Source organism: Pelobates fuscus, chromosome 3, assembly GCF_036172605.1.
Source record: "Pelobates fuscus isolate aPelFus1 chromosome 3, aPelFus1.pri, whole genome shotgun sequence".
Taxonomy (NCBI): domain Eukaryota; kingdom Metazoa; phylum Chordata; class Amphibia; order Anura; family Pelobatidae; genus Pelobates; species Pelobates fuscus.
Genome location: NC_086319.1, coordinates 303,236,242 through 303,260,265, shown reverse-complemented (window position 1 = coordinate 303,260,265; position 24,024 = coordinate 303,236,242). Strand labels below are relative to the sequence as shown.

At 42.9% G+C, this 24,024-nt stretch overlaps 1 protein-coding gene across 1 annotated transcript in view; it reads left to right on the top strand.

Annotated features, from left to right (window-relative positions):
* LRRC28 (leucine rich repeat containing 28) overlaps window positions 1-24,024 on the top strand; it is a 56,702-nt gene that overhangs the window by 2,139 nt on the left and 30,539 nt on the right. The window contains exons 2-3 of the mRNA XM_063448833.1: window positions 19,013-19,236; window positions 20,854-20,894. Of these exons, the coding sequence (XP_063304903.1) occupies window positions 19,069-19,236; window positions 20,854-20,894 (209 nt within the window). The 5' untranslated portion in view covers window positions 19,013-19,068. The remainder of the gene's footprint in view (window positions 1-19,012; window positions 19,237-20,853; window positions 20,895-24,024) is intronic.

The window sequence follows — 24,024 nt, the reverse complement described above, 5'->3', positions numbered from 1 at the left end:
GTGCATTCCCCAAAAATCCACCAACGAGACCCATTGATCATTGAACAACTAGGGAAGAAGCAGTCGTGTACTATAGGCATCCTGTCAGCCAACACTGCCTCATCTCACTCCCGGGCCACAACCAAAATGGCAGACGCAGCAGTCAAGTTACCTGCATCTAACTGGGAAGCCAAGTTCCCTGCCGACTTCGACAGGATCTGCGCAGCGTTTTGGAGCCGGATTGCATCCCATGCAGACGCCTACGATCCCTGCTACACGTTTTAAGACGTCAGTCCCAACCTCGAACCACAAAGCAGAGCTGGAGACTCATCTGGCGAATAACCCTCTCCATCCAGCACATCCTGCCGCAGAAGTGGATAACGCTGACGCCCTAGCAGCTCATCCATCTTCTGGGCTGGGTGCTCACCTGGAGTATAATCACCCATGGTGATTGACCGGGACTCGGCGGAAACCTGAGCCCGCGATCCTGATGATGGGATCAATGGTTTTATGGCATAAGCTCCCGTTCAGGCGGAAGAGGTGTGGTACTCAGGCGACACTTGTACTCAACACACTGGCGGCAACTTACACCATGGAAGGTTAATCGATCTTGCGACCGGAGAGGTCATCCCAGAGGACCACAGTGGATCCCCAACAGAGTCCCCGCGGTCCATTGGACTGGCTTCTCACTGCCATAACACTATCTCGCCCTGTGGCGTGGGCTGAGTGCGCTGACAGGCACACTGCTAGGCCCATTATGTATGCAGTGGATATTAGAGGCTTCCATCACGCCTGCACCTAAAGTCTGCAGCCTTGCCCTGCCATTTTTATTCTGATTTTGGCCTTTTGCCTTATACCTTTATTATTTCACTGCCCCAGTGCCCAGATAGCCAAGTGCAATGGTGCAGCGATGCCTAGCCCCTGTGATCACTTATATTGTTGTCATGTGTGCAAAATTATGTGATAGTAATATAATCCAGAACCTCAGCTGGTTAATGTTTTATCTCTATGACGCCTACACACATGAATCAAGCTTGTGGTTTATATCTTTATATTTTCACTACTAATATGTTACCTACTGAATGCACTGGCTACCTCTGTCAACCCCACTCTGAGTCTATGCTATGGCCCTAGGGGAACAGCAGAATCTTTAATACCCAAACAAGCCCCAGCGGCACAACCAGCATGTACTTTCCATTGCTATACAGGACCATGACAGTAACCCTGGTCCTAGTGGTCCCTAACTCTTGAAATACTAATCTCTAACTTAAGCTTAGAATTATCACTATGGCTATAATGTGTAGCTTGACAATCAATGCACAGTGTAACGTGATGTCTGATTCGCCTAGTGATTCCTTACGATTAACCAGACGCATCACTGCTAACACTATTGGTTTAACCTGCATAGTAATATAACATTGAAATACATATAAAAAGAGGCTGTTATAACATACCATATGTTTTATGTGCTATAACTCTCTGCTTTACTTTCTGTATTGTTATATCATATGCCTCAATAAAAAAAAAATGATGTGCAAAATAACAGCACATGATAATATGTAACAGTATAATACCTATAATAGTGCAGATGGTACAGAACTGTAATATGTATTAATACATTTGAATACCATAAAATGTCCACTCATTCTCTAGAGCCCTAAAGATGTCTCTAAATAAACACGGTGGAGTTAATCAAGGATGATAAACAAAACAGAGACCTCAGTGACTAAAACGTGTTTTACTTGTAACAGACTTCCTTAGTCAGTAGTTTGTGTCTCTAAAATCCCCGTCATTTAAATAGGAGGAGAAAAAACATTTTGTTTAAAGGGACACTATAGCCACCTGAACAACTACAGCTTAATGTAGTTGTTCAGGTGAGATATATATATATAGCTCCCTGCAGGCAATTTAATGTAAGCAATGTATTTTCAGAGAAAATACAGTGTTTACATTGATTGATAGGAATACCTCCAGTGGCCGTCACTCAGACGGCCACCGGAGGGACTTCCTATCATATAGGGCCCTAAAAAGGCCTTGTACACGTCAGACGTATTAAAATACGTCTGATGTGTGCAGGAGAGAGAAGGCACTGTGTGCGCGCCTTCTCTCTCCTGCCTGTCAGCATAGGAGAGTGGGCGGGCAAAGACCGCGAGCTGAGCTCTCAGTCAGCGCGCGGTAGTGCGCTCAGGACTTCAGAGGGCGGCATTCATGCCGCCCTCTGAAGTATGTGTGGCAAAGCCACGCATGCGCACAAGGGACCATTGGAAGCGTCTGATTGCTCCCTGCTCACGCCCGCCTATTTCGTCATTTTGACGAAATAGGGGGCGCGGCTTCACGAGGCTCCCGGCGCTGGAACCAGGTGAGTAAAATCCTCTGCCTGGAGAGTCCCCTTAAATAATAAAATTCATGTTTATTTAAAATTTCTAAATCTAAACATTTATTTAAAAATTGAGTTAGAGTTAGACCTTAACATTTTTATTAAAAACGGACAAATACGTACTTTTTTTTAAGAAAGTTTGCGTAAATACTGCAATCGATAAATCTAGCTGTCACTACCAACCCTGGCTTGACAGTGCCCCTAAGCGCCAAATTTTATGACTCCGAAGAAATTGCTCAGAACTAAATGATTTTAACGAACAAGCAGAATTTAAAAAAAATAAGTTTATTGAAAAAAATTATTCTGAAACCGTTTTAACAGACACAATCAATAACATCCAACAGAAAGATAGAGACGAACTATCATTGCCTATCATTTTTAACTATAACAATAAAAGTGGCAATATAAAAAAGATCATAAGGAAGCATTGGCATATTTTAAAACAGGACAAAACTCTTAATAAAATTTTACCCGAACATCCCAATATAGTATTTAGAGGAGCTCCTAATTTTAAATCAATTTTAACAAAATATTTTACTAGAGAAACAAAAAACAAACCACTTTTATCCTTGTTCCCCCAAATTAAGGATTTTTGTAAATGTAAATCATGTATAGTCTGCAAAACCACCGATCCTACAGTACCATCTAAAGTAACTCAATTTATCTCTAATGTGACAAATAAGGTTTACAAAATTAATGATTTTATCAACTGTACTACGAAAAATGTTATTTATCTGCTTGAATGCCCCTTTGGCCTCCAGTATGTTGGAATGACCACAAGGTGCTTAAAAACAAGACTAAGTGATCATTGCAGAAACATTAAAAATGAGTATCTGAATCATTCAGTGTCCAAACATTTTATTAAACACAATAAAGATCCAAGAATGTTAAAATGTATGGGAATAAAAAAAAAAGTACTACTCCCTGGGAGAACTGAAATGGAATGGGTGTATAAGCTTCAGACCCTTATACCCCATGGTTTACATGCTGACTTTTTGATTTGTTTAATTTTTTGTAATTTTACTGTACTCCTCTTTATGTCTTTTATGTTTTATATGTTTTTTATGCTTTTATATGTATTTATGTCTTAAAGTATTGCTAATCATCCCATATTATTTATTATTCATTCCCCTTCCCACCAATATGTTTGCCTCTTTATAATAGGCATTTGCTCCACCAATCCGACCCAAGCGTGCCGCCGTCAGTTAAAATTGCCCAGCCGTCGGCCGCAGCTATTGCGCGCGCAGACGGCTTATTTACACATTTTCGCCCGCCCATCAACTCGGCCGCACTAACATACGGACCAACGCCCCCGTACATGCCCACTATCCTGACGTCGGCCGCAGCATTGTGCGTGCCGACGCACACATAATATTCTTGTATGGACACGCGCAAGCGTCCTATCCAACTACATTTCCCATATACCAGTGCGGCGTCACAAAAGTCACGTGACCACATTAAACTATTAATATCTATTTAGATAATGCTCGTTTTTAATATTTAATCGTAGCATCATGTTATGTTAATTGTGTATGTGTTAAAAACAATATTTAAAATCTGTTTTAAAATATTTTATTTTTTTCATTAGCTACTGTATTCCTTTTAGCTGCCCTTAGGTTTGGCGCCAATTTTAAGCAATTGTACCCTTATTTAAACTCACCTTGCCAGGTATTCCATTTTGAAGAAGCCCTTTAGGCGAAACGCGTTTGTGGATATTTTATATTGTGTATTTTATTTATTAAAGATTTTTTGGTCACCTTTTATTGTGCCAATCATCTTTTAATACACTTTATATTTTTTACCTGGCATTTTACTATCCTGGACTCCAAGTAATCCTAGGTGGGGATCATACCACCAACGCTGTCATCAGGGAGCAGTTTGCCTGCTCAATTCTTGTGAGTACCTTTTTATATATTTTATTTACAATTTTACAGTTTTACCCAGAGAGCATTGTAACGGATCGACGGCACCCCGACTGGGTACCTCCGTTGAAGGATGCTCCTCGCGCTTCCTGAGGACTCCAAGCACTGCAGCAGACACCAAAACCACCGTAGACTTCTCCAGAGAGCAAGGTGGCAACAAGCCTTAGCTTAGTAGTGATTTAGCAAGGGAGTATGACAAGCATAGCAATCCGTTGTAGCAGATTCCCCCAATAAGAGACGGCACTCCAAATTGAGGGTGAAGTAGAACTCAAGCTTTTAATCAAAAACTCTGCTTTTTTGCACATTTTACACGCATAGTACTGCCCACAGGGTTTTGAAGAACAACCAATCAATACGTACAATACCCACAGACTCCCACACAAAATCTTCCCCTCTGCCTGTGATACAATTACCTTACACACTGGGTTAATGTAATTATCACAGGCAGAGAAATACAGTTTTTACACGTACTGTAACTTTAAAAATATGCATTTAATCTTCAGCCAATTCCATCCAGGGGTTAAAAAGTTAGCTGGAAGTCCTTTTATGACAATTTCACACTGAAAAAATGACTAAGTCCCATTGGAACATGCGTTCGAATTGCCGAACGGGACTTAGTCTCTGCAGCTGAAAATTCAGTGTAGAAGAAGGTAAGGGTCAGCGGTGTTCGTGGAACTGTGTAGCTGATTTCAGGTCCATGAATTTGGCTCCACACACCTCTGACCGCATTTGAATGAAAAAAGATGGCGCCGCCACGTGTTCGTTTGTGCGAACGGCGGCCACCCATCGGTCGGCAATTTACCTAGAGCAGGCTCCCAGCTTGGGAGGTAAATTGCCTGCACGCTTCCGGTTCTGGGTGGTCAGCCTGTGTGGTACTTGGTTCAGTAAGCCACCTTTAATGAACCAAGAAGGAAAAGGGCACAAACAAAGTATATTAGGGGGACAGAGGACAAAGTCTTAAATGGGCATTGTTCCCAAAAGTCACAGTATGTCCCCAGATGGTTCTTAAAGGGCCAGCAGCATAATAAAATACAATATGCCCAAATACTGTCTTTAAAGGGCCAAATCTCCCAGGGGCCATAGTCAGCAGGCGGGCAAACAGGCTTCTCCATTGCCCAGTGATGAGGTTGGTTTCACAAGCACTATTGGTCATCTATTTTTATTATTCTCTTTGAATGTTGAACATACATTTTTAAGGAAGATGCCTGCACTATATCCCATAAGCGGGTATCATACCGCTGTACGCTTTCCACACTAGAGCTAGCTATAGCTGTAACACATGTGAGTGCATTACCATCTTCTTTTATTTGTTGTACCCTATTGGACAAACCACACTATTTGGTTTTCTATTTGTTTTATCTTTTCATAATATTGGATTTCCCTGGGGAAGGACAGCGAGGACATTGTTCCCGATCAAGCACTTTAGACTATCAGATCTAAGGAAGATCTGTCCAGCTAAGACTTTTACATTTGGATTTCCCCTAAATTTTTATATATTTTATTGGTCTATTTTGGCGCAGCCTTTATCTTTGTTTTTACTCTTGTTGTATATAAAGGGTCTTTGAGGGATTCCCTTAAAGGGTTGCTGCCTCATTTGTTATTTAGCGCTTACTCTCTCTCTTGATTTTGGGTCTGCCACACTGGTCTATTTTTTTATTTTATTTTTTGTATATTAAAACAGTCTTCAATTGTTCTCAGTGTTTATTTTTTTTTTTTTAGCATGGCCATTTGGTTTTCCAAGTTATGACCATTTGAACTTGTAGTCTTCTTTTTTTTTTTTTACTAAAATGTTAATTTAAGCAGCTCTGTCTCTAGAGTATTTCATATAATATCTTTGTGAAATACTCAAATTAAGTGTGTTGGAACTACTTTGAAATTCCAATACAATCAAAAATGATCATAAGACGTATAGGGGTTACTTTGTCTTATGTGCAAATGAAATGTTGACAAAAGCTGACAAAAGGCAAAGCATCCATTGTCAAGTTATGCTGCTTGCATTGTAGATCTATGGAGTATCAAATTGTAAAGCCTGGAAAGGAATGTTGTTACACTATCTCTAAATCTCTTTTCTTGAGATACCGGAAACTATAATTTTACATAAGGAAACCCTAAACCACTCTTCAAGAAAAAAGGGGAAGGTCCTACTGGCCAATATTCCCAGAGCTAGGTTATAGCTCTGGAACATGTGAGTTTCCCTATTATTATGTATTATATTTGTGTACAAAAGGGTACTACACTATTTTCTGTTATTTGTTTATTTTTAAAGGTATATACGACACTGGACTGTTCAAGAAACAGACGTGAATGGTATCAAAATATTTTCTATTTTCACTAGGTGTATTTATGTATTATCACAATTTAAGCGCTCCTCTGTATTTGGTTGGAAATGAGCCTGATTTTTTTTTTAATTACATTTTTTTTTTTTAATACAAAAAAAAAAAGGGCTTCTGCTTACACAATACAAACAGAAGCAGTCGTCAGACCCCATCCTGAACTGCATTGGATTCCACCAAGGAGACAGGAAGGAAAATTTAAGCCCCATTACCAATGAGCATACGTACTGAGAGTCACTTTTAAACTGCCAAGTCATGTGTATCATCCCATGACATTTCTGCAATATCATTTAAATCTTACTGGTCATCATATGCCAGTAACCCAAGCTCTTCCAGTTTGCTTGGCCAGCTTCTTGTCTCTGCAAACAGATATTTAATATTATTAGATATCGTTTAAAGCAACGTTAAAAACGACTCCCCCCCCTCATTTTTAATTTATCTGCCTTGTTATCCTCTGTGGTACCTCACCACCCTCCCCACCGTCTCCCCCATACTAAATCTAGCTTATTTATAGTGTTTTGGTTTGCTTCTTTTATGGATGCTATTAGTTAGTGATTATTGTAATATTGAATGTAAAAATGGAATACAGCATTTATGAAGTGCATCCTCCAATTTGTCGAAGCTTGTTTGCCACCGTCTATGTACTGTTTAAGTGAAAAAAAACAATGCAATACTAAAACACAACATGAGTAAATATATATTTATTTTTATGTGGTTACCAATGATTGATGTTCAAATATTTTATTGAATTCAATAATATTTGACTCTGAATAATTCCTGCCGAAGGTCCATAATATTTCTGTTAATCTCCATTACTGCATGTTAGCTGTGTTGTTGTTTATACATTATAAAACACATGGGTTAGTTATGGATTAAACCTGCATGGTATTGTGGTAGTTGGTTGGTTGCTATAGTTATGGGTTTTGATCCTTAATATAAGAGGCATTAAATAGTCAGGACTGACGCATGGATGAATTTTAGCTCTTTTTATTTAATTGCACTAAATGTGCATAATTTTTTTTTTTTTTTTATTCTTTATTTTTGTTTCAGCATCCGTTACGGCAGGAAAAGACATTGGATGGCCCACGCAGGGGCATCTTTTAGACATATTATACAGTGCATTAAACGGAATATACATAGTGATGTCAAATACATATTCGTAATAGTGTGCCGTTCGGCGCTGATTTTCGTTTATCCGGGCGTTGTTAGCCCAAGTATTGAACATAAACATAAACAAAAACGTGAATATCGGTAAGGTCATGGCATTTCAGTACTTAGTTTCATGACATATGGACCGGTTAACATTGTGCGGGTCTGAGTTTCGTTCGGTGGGTGAAGCGTCCCTGTGTTTGTCAGTGTGGCTCTTAGTACAGTTCTGGTTGCCGTTGCACAGTGAGCTCATACCGCCTAAGTCTTTACGTCTGTGTCGACCCAGTCGAGGTTGTTTTGCTAGTCTGGTATGTTAACCAAGCTGGTGTACTGAGTGATCGGTCAAATAGGAAGTGGGGGAGGGTAGGGAATGGGATTGCGGGTTGAGGGGGGGTGGTTTTAGAAGGGGGGGGTGCTGTGCTCGTCAGGGCGCACGGCGGGTATAGGTACGCCAAGCCGCAGCTCGCGATTTTCAGATTGTCTGGAGTTATTCATTGGTATAAGTTTCCCATGGTTGCCAGGTTTTTTTGAATGATTTTTCCGTATTTCTTATTTGGGCTGTGAGTTTGTCCATTAAGTATGTGTCTTTAATTTTAACTATCACGTCGTCGTCGGTGGGGACCGTGGGCTTTAGCCACGACTGTGCTAGTGCCCTTCTAGCTGCCAGTGTGAGTTTATTCAGAAGTTTACCTCCTCCATCATTTTGGGAGACTTTAACTTATGGGCTGATTCTCCTATGGACTCTCATGCCCAGAGTTTATTACTCTATGCTAAAACCATAGGGTATAACCAAGTAGTGTCCGGCCCTACACATAGAACCGGACACACACTAGATTGGATTTTCCACAATGGGTTGATTACTTTGACTGCTACTCCTCAACCCACGGCCTGGAGTGATCATAATTTGATCAAGTTTGAGGCAGTAGGTGTTGAAATGAAGAAAATCCCCCACATCCCAAAAAGAAATAATATCTGCTCATGGTCTCGAGATATTTCTAAAGTCACCGGACCTCTTCTTAGCACAACTTTTTCCAGCAAAATGGACCCCATTAAATTTCATGATTCCCACACAGTAGAAGAGAAAATCTTACTTTTTAATTCAGTGATTGTAGAATCAATAGAACTTCTAGCCCCCATGAAAAAAACTTGTCTAGTAAGACAAGTAAATAAAAACCCTCCCTGGTTTAATCAGGTGACCAGGGAGATGAAATGGCGATGTCGAGCAGCTGAAAAACGGTGGAGAAAAGATTACAATGCCGATCTTAAATTGGAATATTTAAAATCCTTAAAATTATATAAATCTAGTATTAAAAATGCGAAAAAACAATATTTCACAGATAAGATTACAAAAGCGAAAAACTCAGCGGCAGAGCTTTTTCGCACAACAAACCTCCTAGCAAATCCTAACTGTGGCGAAACCAACCTCGCCACTGGGCCCTGGAGAAGCCTGTTTGCTAGCCTCCTACCTACTGACTATGGCCCCTGGGTTATTTGGGGCATATTGTACTTTATATGGCGGCTACTGGCCCTTTAAGCACAGTGAATGGTATTTTATTGTACTGCTGCTGGCCCTTTAAGAACTGTCTGGGGACATATTGAGAATTTGGGTAACAATACCCTTTAAGACTATGGCCCCTGAAAACGTATGGACTTTTATTTGGTGTGTATGGCCCTTTAAGAACCGGCTGGGGACATCTTGTAACTTTGGTGAACAATGTCCCTTTAAGACTATGTCCCCAGACCTGTAAAATAACTTGTTCCTGGCTTTCCCCCACTTGGTTCAGTAAATAGGGCTTACTGAACCAAGTACCACACAGGCGGACCACCCAGAAGCTAAAGTGTGCAGGCAATTTACCTCCCAGGCTGTGAGGTTACTGCAGGTCAATTGCACGTGGCGGCGGCCATCTTTGTTCAGTCGAACGCGGTCAGCGGTATATGCTAAAGATTCTGTGGAACCAAAATCGGCTACACATTTTGCCGAACACCGCTGACCCTTACCTTCTCCCATACTGAACTTGCAGCTCCAGAGACTAAGTCCCGTTCGAAATGGGACTTAGTCGTTTTTTCGCATGAAATTGACCGGCCGCACAGCCCAAATCTATGGAACTGTTTTGGGCAGGAAATTGTGCTTGCGGCCGGTCATAAAGGACTTCCAGCTAACTTTTGATCCACTGGAGGGATTTGGCTGATTTTTGGAAGGGTGTATGTTTAAAGTGTGCTGATTCTAAATATGTGGTTTTTGGGAAGATTGGATGTATGGATTTAAAGTTATAGCACATGTATAAAAACTGTAGTTTTCCTGGCTGTATAATTATGTTAACTGGTTATCTGAGGGGAGGGGATGTGTGGGTTGTACCATGTATGTGATTGGTTATTTTATGCCTCCCCCTGGGTGTGGCCTGTAAGTGTACAAGTGTAATAAAAGCCAGGCTGGATGAGCCAGTCCAGAGTTCCTGTTTTACCCTCAAAGTGATGTGTCGTCTCATTATTGGGGGGGAAGGATTTATTGCATGCTGTTCCAGTTGACTGCTAGGAGTACAAGCCTATTCGTATGGTTCCTATTCAATGGTCTACAGCATTCATATGCTTGGGAGAATTTAAAAAGGTTTCTCGGATTCAGTGATTGTGGTGTCTGCCAGAGTGCTTGGAGTCCTCAGGAAGCACTAGGAGCATCCATTAACGGAGGTACCAAGTCGGGGTGCCAGGTGATCCGTTACACTAACTGTTCGCTTCCCCAAGAAGAAACATCTCAAAAGTTTTGCGAATCCCTCTCTCACTTTTTTAAACAAAAAATTGATCTAATTAGGAGCAACATAGTGGTGGAACCTGATACAGAAACTTTTACACCCTATGATGGCCCGATGTTCTCGAATTTTAAACCCGTTAGTACACACGAGATTTTGATCATCCTCAAGTCTCTCAGGGCATCGTCCTCATCGCTGGATCCCTGCACTGCTCAGCTGGTGAAGGATGCCGCTGATGTTTTGGCCCCCTATATTGCAGACATTATTAGTATGTCATTTGCCACCGGAGTTGTTCCTGGCATTCTGAAGCAGGCTGTGGTTATCCCCCTGCTGAAGACTCCAACTGTGCCACGCTCCGAGTTGAGCAACAATCGACCTATTTCCACCTTGCCTTTTTTGGCCAAGATCATCGAGAGAGCGGCGGTATGGCAGATTCAGCCTCACCTGGAATCTAATTACATTCTGGATGACTTCCAATCGGGATTTCGACCTGGTAGAGGGACAGAGACTGCCCTGGTTAAAGTCCACGACGATCTCCTGTGGGCCTTGGACAGAGGGGAGGAAATTGCCCTGGTACTCCTGGATTTATCGGCGGCCTTCGATACCATCGATCATGATAGATTGACAGAGAGGCTACTTACTGTGGCTGGTGTGGATGACAGGGCGCTGGCTTGGGTGACCTCGTTTCTCCACGACAGGGTTCAAAGGGTAAAATTGGGAACATTTTACTCCTCTAACATCGCCCTGACGTGTGGAGTCCCCCAGGGTTCGGCTTTATCTCCAATCCTGTTTAACATCTATTTGAGGCCACTGACCCAAATCATCCGCCGCCACATGCTTCCCTATCATATCTATGCCGACGATACCCAGTTGTACTTTCGCCTGGCCAAGAAAAAGGAGGATCAAATCAATCTTTCTTCCTGCCTACAGGATATTCAGTCGTGGATGGGAGCCAATTATTTAAAACTTAATGGCTCCAAAACTGAATGCATCATCTTCAGTAACCAGGAGGTGAATAGTATCTTTCCCTCATGGCCGGACTCGTTTTCTCCATCTCCGAGTCCTGCCACCAAGGTCAGAGATCTGGGAGTCATTTTCGACTCTAGGTTGACACTGAAGCCCCAGATCAATCAGGTGGTAAGCTCTTGCCACTACCACCTGAAGCTTCTGAGGTCTATTTTTAGATTTATTGCCCCCTCCGATCAAATCTCGGTGGTCAACGCCATCATCGGTAGCCGATTGGACTACTGCAATGTCCTGTACCTTGGACTGCCTCAGAACATCATACACAAGCTACAGTTGATACAGAACGCAGCTGCAAGGCTACTTACGGGTGTGGCCCGCAATGACCATATCACTCCATCTTTAAAAGCCCTGCACTGGCTGCCCGTTCGTGAACGGGTTCTGTTTAAAAATGGTTGTTTGGTATATAAGGCAATCCACGGTATGGGACCAGACTATCTGAAGGATAAATTCACACGCTATGCTCCCAGTCGATCCTTGAGATCGGCTGATTTAGCCTTATTGAAGATTCCAAATTTTAAAAAGAAAAAGTGCGGAGGGAGGACGAGTGATGTTCAGGGAGCGCAATTTTGGAACTCCCTGCCTCTGACATTAAGACTTGAGAATGATCTACTGAAGTTCCGCCGGAGCTTAAAAACAGTTTTATTTGCTCAGGCATACGGGATTACATGAAATTTTTAACCTGGTTCAAATGCATGTGATTATAATGCTGTTGTGTGCTGGATATTGTTTTGCTTGTTTTTGATTGCTGGTATGCGCATCGAGACCCTATGGGTAATAAGACTGCGTTTCTTAAGAATTTTAATAAATAAATAAATAAATAAGTTGTTGTTCTTTTTTAGAAAGGCCGTCGGTTGGCCGGTATAGGAGGATCGCCCAGGGATCTAGGTCTATGTGTCGTGTGAGGACCTCCTGAAGTAGTGATTGGATTCTCTTCCAGAATTTGGCAACCTCAGGGCATTCCCACCACATGTGGACAAAGGTGCCCTTGCCTCCGCAACCCTTCCAACATGTGTCTGTCATTGTTTTCCCCATTTTATGGAGCTGAACAGGTGTGGTGTACCACCTCATGAGCATCTTGTAGGATTGCTCCTGATGTAGCACACAAATCGATGTTTTTGCCGTCGCTTCCCATATGTCTACCCAGTCCTCCCCCTCTATTGCTCCCCCTAGGTCTGCCTCCCACTGGTGTATATATTTTGGGTCTATAGCTCCCTTTTCTGGGGCGCTGAGCTGTACATAAATAGTCGTGATCATCCCTTTTTGGATTGTTTCGGCGTTACACAACCGTTCATAGAATGTCATAGGGGTCTGGGCTGCTTTCTTTATGTTTGGGTGTTTGGCAAAGTCTCGCAACTGCATGTATCGGAAGACGTCCTTGGTTGTTAGGGGTGCTGTGGTTTTTAGGGTTTTGAAGGAATCCCCGTCGTACATGTGCTTGTATCTTTGCATTCCTGTGCTTTCTATCCCCCTGAAGTCTCGTGCGCTCAGCCCGGGCTCAAACGCTTTGTTCCGTAGGTACGGAGTCAGCGGTGAGGGTTTGTGTTTCAGGGCGTATTTGGTGGCTGTCAAGTAAATGTGCATAATTATAATAATCAAAAATCTATTTTTTTTTTCCTGGGAGGGGAAGCAGTGACAGGAGGCAACGAGCAGACATAAAGAATAGAACACATAATTAAAGGGACACTCCAGGCACCCAGACCACTTCTGCTCATTGGAGTGGTCTGGGTGCCAACTCCCACTACTCCTAACCCTGCAAGTGTAATTATTGCAGTTTTTTATAAACTGCAATAATTACCTTGCAGGGTTAACTCCACCTCTAGTGGCTGTCTATTAGACAGCCACTAGAGGGAACTTCCTGCCGCGCATGCGCATTAGGTCTCCTCGGCCGGTGGGCGGGATCAGTCTCGCCCACCGGCCAACGGAAGAACAGGGAGGAGCGTCGCGGAGGAGGAGACAGCGGCGAGGGACATCGCCGCTACCTCAGGTAAGTGACTGAAGGGAATTGGGGGGTGGGAGGGAGAGGGACCCTCCAGTGCCAGAAAAACGGATTGTTTTCCTGGCACTGGAGTTTCCCTTTAACAGTGAAGTATGTTGATAGGGAACTCAATGTCTGTATTCAAGGAACTGTTTATCTGTATACACTCTTTTTACTGTGACTACAGTTTGTTTTTATTGGGTGCAGTGCACTATTTTACGCAGGCATTTTGCAGAGACATGGTCTTCGCTAATGATAACAGAATGGGGAAATAGGGATTGAGCAAAATAGTATACAGCAACATATTGGTAGTAAAACGACAGTACCTGCATCAGTGAAACTTGCATAAGTACCCGACGAATGTGCAATATTGCTCGGCAGCTTTAGGGGTGATACTATATACTCTTGCATGTGTTTTGTTTGAAACACTGAAAAAATGTCTGTCACCCAAAAAATGGTATGATTGCTGAGTTTTATTTACATGTGTTTTGGATGTCTCATTTTTTACATGATGCATGTGCATTCTGTATATTATTTTTTTTTTTGTGGAAAACCAGAAACTGTTTAATAAAACACAGATTTTAATATGTGTGTGTGTGTGTGTGTGTGTGTGTATATATATATATATATATATATATATATATATATTCCATTTTTAACATTTTAGTCACTCTGACCGAGTTATGTAATTAAGTTTAAGTGAGAATTCAAAAATAATAAAAAATTTAAAGGGACACTATAGTCACCAGAACAACTACAGCTTATTGAATTTGTTCTGGTGAGTAGAATCGTTACCTTCAGGCTTTTTGCTGTAAACACTGTCTTTTCAGAGAAAAAGCAGTGTTTACATTACAGCCTAGTGATTACTTCACTGGCCACTCAGATAGCCGTCAGAGATCCTTCCTGGGTCATGGCTGCCTAAAATGCATCCAAACATTCAGTATCTCCTCTCTCTGCATGCAGACACTGAACTTTCCTCATAGAGATTCATTGATTCAATTCATCTCTATGAGGAGATGCTGATTGGCCAGAGCTGTGTTTGAATCATGCTGGTTCTGCCCCTTTGTCAATCTCAGCCAATCCTATGGGGAAGCATTGTGATTGGATCAGGCCACCAGTTCTGATGATGTCAGCAGACTGCTTTTTTTTTTCTTTCTGAGACAAACAGCATGCAGAGTTACAGCTTCAGGCTTGAATACAGTACGATTTTGCTATATTAATGGAGGCATGAGGGGCCCAGGGGGGCTAGGTGGTGGTTTTAACACTATATGGTTCAGAATACATGTTTTGTGTTCCTGACCCTATAGTGATCCTTTAAGGTCAAAATAGCTGAACTGGATTATTTCCCTAAATCAGCTACCCTTACTTTAGTATACAACCTTATTAATATTGTTACATATAGGATATCAAAAGGAAGTATTTTCTCTCTTTCAAGAAAACAATATGGAGGTGATAGTGGTCTTTCCTTTGCATGCACTCTGTCTGCACTCAAGTGGTGTAAGAATTCTAATCTGAGAGGAAAAGAAAGGAAACTATAATATAACTATATAACTATAAGAAAATAAATGTAATTCTAATAATGTGTAGGAAGTAAAGCTAAATAGTTTTCAGGGTAAATGGCTCCCTGAGATTAGGCAATCATTGTAGTCAAAGAGGAAAATAATAGCTGGCTTGTAAATATGCAGACTAAGTTGGTGAATGGATACCTGCATTTGCATCATGCAAATATCTAGAAAAATGAGGACATTGGAAAATAACTTCTTTGTTGAAGTCCCACTTGAATAGTCAGATAAGTAAATCTGATGATCACATCTTTTTGTAGAGATGTTTGTTTCTATAACTAGGTGTAGCAGATCTCTTCGTATCAGTACCTAAGAATATATTATTTTATTATTTAAAGGGACACTGAACTTTACTCCAGTCGCAACTCCTCAGTCAGTGTCTCGACCCTCTGCATGGAGACACTAAACTTTCCTCATAGAGATATATTTAGGAGGACCAGGGGGGCTAGATAGTGTTTTTAACACTACAGGGTCAGGAATACCTGTTTGTGTTCCTGACCATATAGTAGTGGTTTTTAAAACTTTTTAGGTTCAAGACGCCCTTAATATTTCAATATTTTTCCAAGGAGCCCCAAGTCAAAACAATTTTCTAGGTTGTATATATGTACAGTGCAGCGGCATATACTGGGCCCCTGTTCAGCGGAAATGCTTGACGTTCAAGTGCAAATCCAGAACCTAATCTTTGGAGGGGCAATGGTAGATTATTTAAAGAAACAATCCAGGCACAATAATCATTACAGCACTTAGTAGTGGTTATGGTGCCAGTAGTGCCATAGTGCCCTCCCAGAGTAAGTAGTCAAACTGTTTTAAGAACAGTTCGACAGCTTACCTGGAATCTGCCGGGATAGGGGCTGTAGTGTGTGTGAGGGATGCACTGTGTGTGTATGTGTGAGGGGTGCATTGTGTGTGAGGGGTGCAGTGAGTGTACAGGGGTGCATTGTGTTTGTGAAGGACGTGTGTGGGGGAAGGTTATATGAGGGGTACCAGTGTGTGTAGGGGGAGCAAGTTGTGTGTGGGGCGGATAGTGTGTGTGTATGGGGGGGTTACTGTGTCTCTGTGGTGGTAGGAAGGCAAATTCATAAAAATATTATTTATTTTATTTAGTTAAAAATAATAATTTTCATATCCCCCTCCCCCCTCCTGCTTACCTTTTGCCTGGGCGGGGGGACCGTACTAATCCCTGGCGGTCCTAGTGGCAAGAATGAACTCTAGTCTGCAGCTCAAGTTCACTCTCGTGAGAATCGGAGCATTGCCATGGTAACAATCCAAGCTTGTGAGAGAAGAACCCAGCGGAGCTGCAAGCTGAATTCCTGGCACATGTCTGGGTGAAAAAAAAGAGTTAAAAAACAATGTCCCTCGGCACTGGGTTAACGCTCCGCCCCCTCTGACGTCCCACAGACAGGTGCTTATCAATGCTTTCCTACAGAGAAAAATCTGACGCTGGATGTCCTCATGCAGAGCGTAAGTACGTCTAGCGTCAGACACCGGACCAAAGGTCCGTTTCGATCCAGCAAACCCTCTAGTGGCTATTTGGTAGACAGCAACTGGAGGCAGACTTAGAGCTGCCATGTAAATGTTGCAATTTCTCAGGAACTGCATGTTTAACATTGCAGCACTAAGTGCAAAAGGGACACTGCACACAGACCACTTCAATTAGCTGAAGTGGTGTCGGTGCCTTTTAAGAAGTATGTTTGTTACAAATACACCTAGCCATACTTTGGGGTTTTTGTCTTACTTTTTATTTCTCCTTAGTATTTTCTTGTGCAGAGCCTACCCTTCTCAGTAGCAACAGGGTGCTTGCTTGGCATTCTGGCATCTCTCCTTCTATGCCGGATCTTGCAGCAATACCAATGCGGGAGACTGCTTCCCTATATCTATTCATGATGCATCACCTGTGCATTGATGTGGGAACTTTAGGGAAGCGGGATTGCATAATTTTCCATGCCCACTCACATTTTGGGGGCGTGGAAATTACTTAAATTATGTCATATATTTTAGATAATGAACATCACTACATTCACATGAATAGCTATGACTTTGACAGCTGTGCACCTAACATTTTGCAAATTACTTGTATGATGTAAGACATGTCAGTGCTCCTAGGTAAAACTTGTATACTGCCTGTGGATGCACATATTTAAATGTTACATGAACATGTAACGTAAATGAATATGTTGGATAAGAATTCACCCTAGGTTTGGTTGTAATTGAAGTAAACGTGTGTTTATACTGTGATGCTCATGATAATGTGGCTGGGCTATTTGTTCTCATTGTGCTGGTTGAGTCGTACCATGCAGACTTGGATTGTTCTTGTATTACACCTGTTTTTGCAGCTGTGCTCTGTGCTCAACATTTGATCCGTCTCTCTCACTATTTTCCTGGCTCTCAGTCCATAGACGGCCAAGTGCAAAGTGATGGGGAGATTTAAATCCCATGGCTGGTTGTTTGTGTGCCGAATCAAAGGCATTCTGCTTTTCAGAAACCATGTGTTTTCCTATGTCACAACTAATCTTTCATGAGCCCTGATTCCAGTATGAGTGATTTACTTGGAGAATAATGTATAGAGAATAAAATAAGCTAAAATTGGTTTGGTGATAGCAGGGCCTGTGCAAGGATTCCTGCTGCCCAAGGCAAATATTTTGCTGCCCCTTCATAAATGCAGCTACATCTCTCAGAGAAACTCCAAATTGCAGTGAGATGAAAACCGAATTGCAAAGTTTCTGCTGTGACTGTAGTTGAGTTGGAGAATTCTTCTAAATCAGCTTTATTGCCTATATTATGCCATTTGGTTTCCAATTAGATCTTTTTTTTTTAATATAGGAATCCTTGCAGCATGTAATGAAAAGTTATGGTATTTAAAAAAATAAATTAAGTATATGTAAAAATACCTGAAAATTCGGCAGCTTCTTCAACAGAACATTCTGCCATATCCACTCAGTCGGACTGAGATCGGATCCAACCATTAGATTTCTGCTTCACTCCCAGCACTGTATTAGTGAAAAAAAAAAAATTCAGGCTACATTGGAAAATCACAGATTTACTAAAGCCAAATGAGGTCAAGATTCGGTCGGTCCTTCCAGTTCTGTAACATTGGTTTGGATGAGTTAAAAATCACAGATTTATCAATGACTGCATGGTGGCCGGTGATAAACAGAATAAAATCTCCTGTTTGCAAATGATTGTTCACTTGGCTAGTAAAACACCCTGAGGGTTAATTAGTATAATAATTATATTTATTTATTTTTTCTACTATTTTCATGTGGCAGCTGGCTAGCGATGGCCAGTCGCCACTTAACCCTCACGCTGCCAAGGTTGTTTCACTATGTGTCCACTGGCTGCAAGTGAATGATCATTTGCTATCGGGAAAACTGGCAAATTCATAACACAATTTGAATGGAGCTCGTATGACACGGTGTTACTTCAGACCCCTTGGGATGGAAACAAGCACGGAGAACCTCGCTAGACACTGGATTCAAGGTTATTTTAAATATTTTTTTGATTGTGTTTTTGTTTTGTTTTTCTTTTCAGCTATATAGGGAGGGATCTGGTTAATAGTGTGCAGTAGGACCTAATAGAACTTAAAAGAAACTTGAGAAAAGGGTGACCTCTTGCTTCTATTTAGGCCATTTACTCTACAGATCACAGGGTAGGTGATTAAAAGGACATGGACAGAAACAGCACGTCTACTTGGTTTGCAAAACCCACCCTCTCTAACACGGGTGTTCTAATGAAGACCTTTTTGTTTTACTCTCTCCACCTGCTAATTTACAAGTTAGTAGGATATGGCTGTGCCTAATCACTACTAACTGCTTTGGAACCAATACATTCCAATACACCATGTTTGGCCAGCTGTGCACTGCAGGTGAAACTGCTTATCTACTTGTTTTACCATTAGTTCATTTTCTGTATGGAATCCTAACTCTCTTACCTTTCTTCCAATTTCAGACATGAGGTGAGATGTTTGCAGCTCTTAAGTGGCGTTGGATGGACCCTAGTAAACAATGGCATCTGAACTTTGCCAGGCCATATCTGTGGCCAAGCTGGAGAGGCACAAGAATCTCTTCTTAAATTATCGCAACCTTAACCATTTCCCTCTAGAGCTGCTGAAAGATGAGGGGCTACAATATCTTGAGCGGCTTTACATGAAAAGGAACTCATTAACGACTTTGGTAATCACATGGTTGATTCAGCTTTTGGCAGGTCTTAAGTTACTAGCTAGGCCCAAATGTTAATTGCCACCTCAAATGTGAAAATGCATTTTTTATGTTATTCAAGGTGTCCACAGCATGTGTTTTAATGAAGAGGTGGATTTGGATGGTGTTTATGTGTGAATTCAGGGGTATATTTGTCTGTGTGAATATAAGGGTGAATTTGTATAGAAAGTAGGGATAGACAGATTATCGGTTCGGCCGATGTTATCAGCCGATATTCCGAAGTTTGGCAAATATCGATATCCGCCACTATTAATACAGATATTGCCGATAATATGAGAGCGCACACAGAGCCGGCCGCCTTAGGGCACACTGGCTATGAGGGCACAACAATCGAGTGACCAGCAGGAGGGAAGCGCACAGCACTCTCCCCTACCAGTCACTCAGTGTAGCGTGGTTGAGCAGAGCGGACCGTGGTACAGGAGCTTCAGTTTCCTGTACCCAGCCGGACTTACAGAAAGTGCTCACTGAGAGAGAATTTCCTGTCAGTCCGGCCGGGTACAGGAAACTGAATCCTGTACTACTGTCCGCTCCACTTGGCCACTCTACAAGAGAAGTAATGAGGCACACCAGGGAGGGGAACACTAAAGGACAGGGAGGGAATGAAACACTAAGGGGGGAGAGTTGGGAGGGGAGAGGACCACTAAGGGACAGGAAAGGGAGGGGAGGATAGAGGAACACTAAGGGACAGGGAAGGGATTGGAGAGGTACACTAAGGCAGGGGTCCCCAAACCCCGGGGCAGCCTTTGCTCCTTTGCTTTTTAGGATTCCTCAGGACCTTCCCATATTTTGGAGGTAGATGGTGTATCTAATCTTCATGCCTTTTATGAAAATAAATCAAACACTGGCTCGACATTTATTGTTGACTTTACTTCTCTATATCACCTTTCTTTGAACTGTCAAATTTGAGTGTTGGCTACAGGTTTTTTGTTTGTTTTGCTTTGCTTTGTTTTTGTTTTCTGTAGCTTTAGTATGCATTTATGTGTTTTGAAATTACTATTTAGGTTTGAACGTATTCAAATAGCCACATTACTAAAATGTTTCAAAATTAATTCTAAAATATTTAGCAAAAGATAGGGGTAAAGTGTCAAGAACCCATCAAGTCGCTACAGATTTAAAATGTTATTAAAGACAAGGATGCTCCTATTATGCTGCACTTTTTCTTTATATCCCTCAGGTGCAAAGAAAAACAGTTGGAAATTAATAGAAAAGCATGTTATGTCACCAATCCATTTTTTGCTCCTATTCATTTCACACGGTTCGTTTTCTTTGCTGCTGTGGGAAATTAAGAAAGCGTGCCATTAATAAAAGCTTGATTTTACATCATGTTAATAGTAAAGTGTTTTTTAACTTAATTTTGAAGCATTTCAGTATTGTATCTCTTTGAATATGTTCAAATCTAAATAATGATTTCAAATAAATAAATGCATAATAAAGCTACATAAAAAAAAACCATAACAAAGCTTCCACTGGATTTGAGGTTGCTAACACTAAACAAAGAGGTTTATCTTCAGGTAATTAATTTTTAGGTAGAGTTGCTCATCTAGTAATTTTATTTCATATTATCTCTTGCAGCCAGAAAATCTTGCCCAGAAACTTCCGAATCTTGTTGAATTGTGAGTAACAAGCCTCATACTATTTTTTAACCACTAGAGGGTGCAATTTACATATTTTGCAGTTACACGGACTTGCTGTATTGCTGTGTCATTGACAAATATGAATGTTTAAGCTGAAACGTATACATTTCCAGCCAGTATCAGGGAAAGCATAAATATACCGCATACAATGGTGTCTTTACTGAATTACTAATAGGAGGAGAAATGCAGAAACCTTACAAAGCATTATAGAAAGCTCTATGTTTGAATAATAAAGGTACAATAATTCTGCGATCATTTCCTCCCTCCCACTGCTCCACATTTTGATACCTATACTGGCAGGGGGGCAGAAAGGTTTCACCTCCTGTTTCCACATTTAGTACCACTTTGACCGAAAGGTCAGAAGGAGGGAGGGGGGGGGGTACTGACACACAGCACCCCTACCCCCCCCCCCAGAAGTACCCTTACCCCCCCAGCACCACCCCTATCTCCCCAGCACCACCCCTACCCCCCCAGCACCACCCCTACCCCCACAGCACCCCTACCCCCCCCAGAAGTACCCTTACCCCCCCAGCACCACCCCTATCTCCCCAGCACCACCCCTAACCCCCCCAGCACCACCCCTACCCCCACAGCACCCCTACCCCCCCCCCCAGAAGTACCCTTACCCCCCCAGCACCACCCCTATCTCCCCAGCACCACCCCCACCCCCCCAGCAGCACCCTACCCCCCCAGCAGCACACTACCCCCCACAGCACCACCCCACCCCCCCCCAGCAGCACCCTACCCCCCCAGCAGCACTCTACCCCCCCCAGAAGTACCCCTACCACCCCAGCAGTACTCCTACTCCCCCACAACAGTACCCCTACCACCCCCAGCAGTACCCCTACCCCCCAGCAGTACCCCTACCCCCCAGAAGTACCCCTAACACCCAGCAGAACCCCTACCCCAGCAGAACCCCTACCCCCGCAGTACCCCTACCACCCCCAGCAGTACCCCTACCACCCCCAGCAGTACCCCTACACCCCCAGCAGTACCCCTACACCCCCAGCAGTACCCCTACACCCCCAGCAGTACCCCTACCACCCCCAGCAGTACCCCTACCACCATCAGCAGTACCCCTACCACCCCCAGCAGTACCCCTACCCCCCCCCCACACACAGCACCCCTTCCCCCCACACACAGTACCCCTACCCCCCACAGCAGTACCCATACCCCGCCAGCAGTACCCCTACCCCCCCACAGCACCCGTCTCACACACACACACACAGCACCCCCCCCCCACACACACACACACACACAAAGCACCCCCCAAACACACACACACACAGCACCCCCCTCACACACACACACACACACAGCACCCCCCTCACACACACACAGCACCCCCCCAAACACACACACAGCACCCCCCCAAACACACACACAGCACCCCCCACACACACACAGCACCCCCCCACACACAGCACCCCCACACACACACAGCACCCCCCCACACACACACAGCACCCCCCCACACACACAGCACCCCTCCCACACACACACACACACACACACAACACCCACCACACACACAGCACCCCCCCCCACACACACACACACAGAACCCCCCACACACACACACAGCACCCCCCCACACACACACAGCACCCCCCCCACACACACACAGCACCCCCCCCCCACACACACAGCACCCCTCATATTTACACACACAGCACCCCTCATACACACACAGCACCCCTCATACACACATACAACACCCACACACACGCACCCCCCCCCCACACACGCACCCCCCACACACATGCACCTCCCCCCACACACACACACGCACCCCCCCACACACACACACACGCACCCCCACACACACACACACACACGCACCACACACACACACGCAATTGCCGTGTTGGCACTTAAAGGGAAAAAAAGTTGGCATGTATTGCGGTTTGGGCACTCGGGCTCAAAAAGGTTCGCCATCACTGCCCTATAGTGTTTAAAAAAACATGCTCCTCTTGCCCTGCTTAAATATCTAGAAAACTCACCTTATCATCTGTGCCGTGTGGGTCTGTCGGTACTGGCTCTCTCCCCCCCCCCCCCCCCCCCAATCCACCTCCTTGGCTGAGATCATCAATCCTGATTACCTCAGCCAAGGAGACTGGTTGGAGCCAAACGCCACATTTGTAAATCAACATCTCCTTATAGAGATGCATTTTATCAATACATATCTATGGGGAAAATTCAATGTCTCCATGCAGAGCGTGGAGATGCTGGACCACTGCCCCAGGAAGCACCTCTATTGGCTATCTGAGGAGTGGCCACTAGAGGTGTTCCTAGGCTCTAATGTAAACTGCGTTTACAGCAAAAAGCTTGCAGGGGCAGGCTATAGACAACTGTAGTTGTTCTTGTGACTTTAGTGTGCCTTTAATTAGCTTTGAAAATTAAGAGCATTCCTGCCACTACAATTGCAGTCTTGTTTGGAAAATAAAACTTGTTTGTTTGAGATATCCGCACTTGCAATCCTCTACATCAACTAAACTTACATCAGTTCACACTTACATCATGCGTCTATTATATTCTTCATCTCCGGTTACATTGTGGAAGGCTCATGCATATTTTGTGCTGTCTTTCTTGATGCTCTGTGAGCAATCATACTAAACCTGTCCTTGTCAACTGGCATTATTATAAGAATGCTCTACAACATATGTCCTATATGTAATGATAAAAACCTCAATCAAAAGATTACTGATATCACTGTTTATCATCCATTCATTTCAACTCCTGGTATACGTGACTGCCAATAAGAGAAGCACCATTGTGATATGCTCAAGAATAAAAAAAATGTGATTTACATTGTATTCTGTGTGGTGGCAGAGTTCAGCATGATATTACAAAGTTCCTGTCTGATGTGCAGGTACATAGGTGTCTATAGTACATTGTGTACAGTGTTGTCCGTTACATAACAGCTGATAGTAGAAAGGAAAGGCAGCTGGAAACACACAAGTATTTTACATTTGTCTTTTTATTCCTTACAGTAAAGTATGTTTAAAACATTGACTGTTAGTACACATTTTATAGAAGTGTCCATTTTCCTCTAACATGAAATCCATAAAGTTAAGAGCTTAAAGTTATTCTCTAGTGACAACCCGCT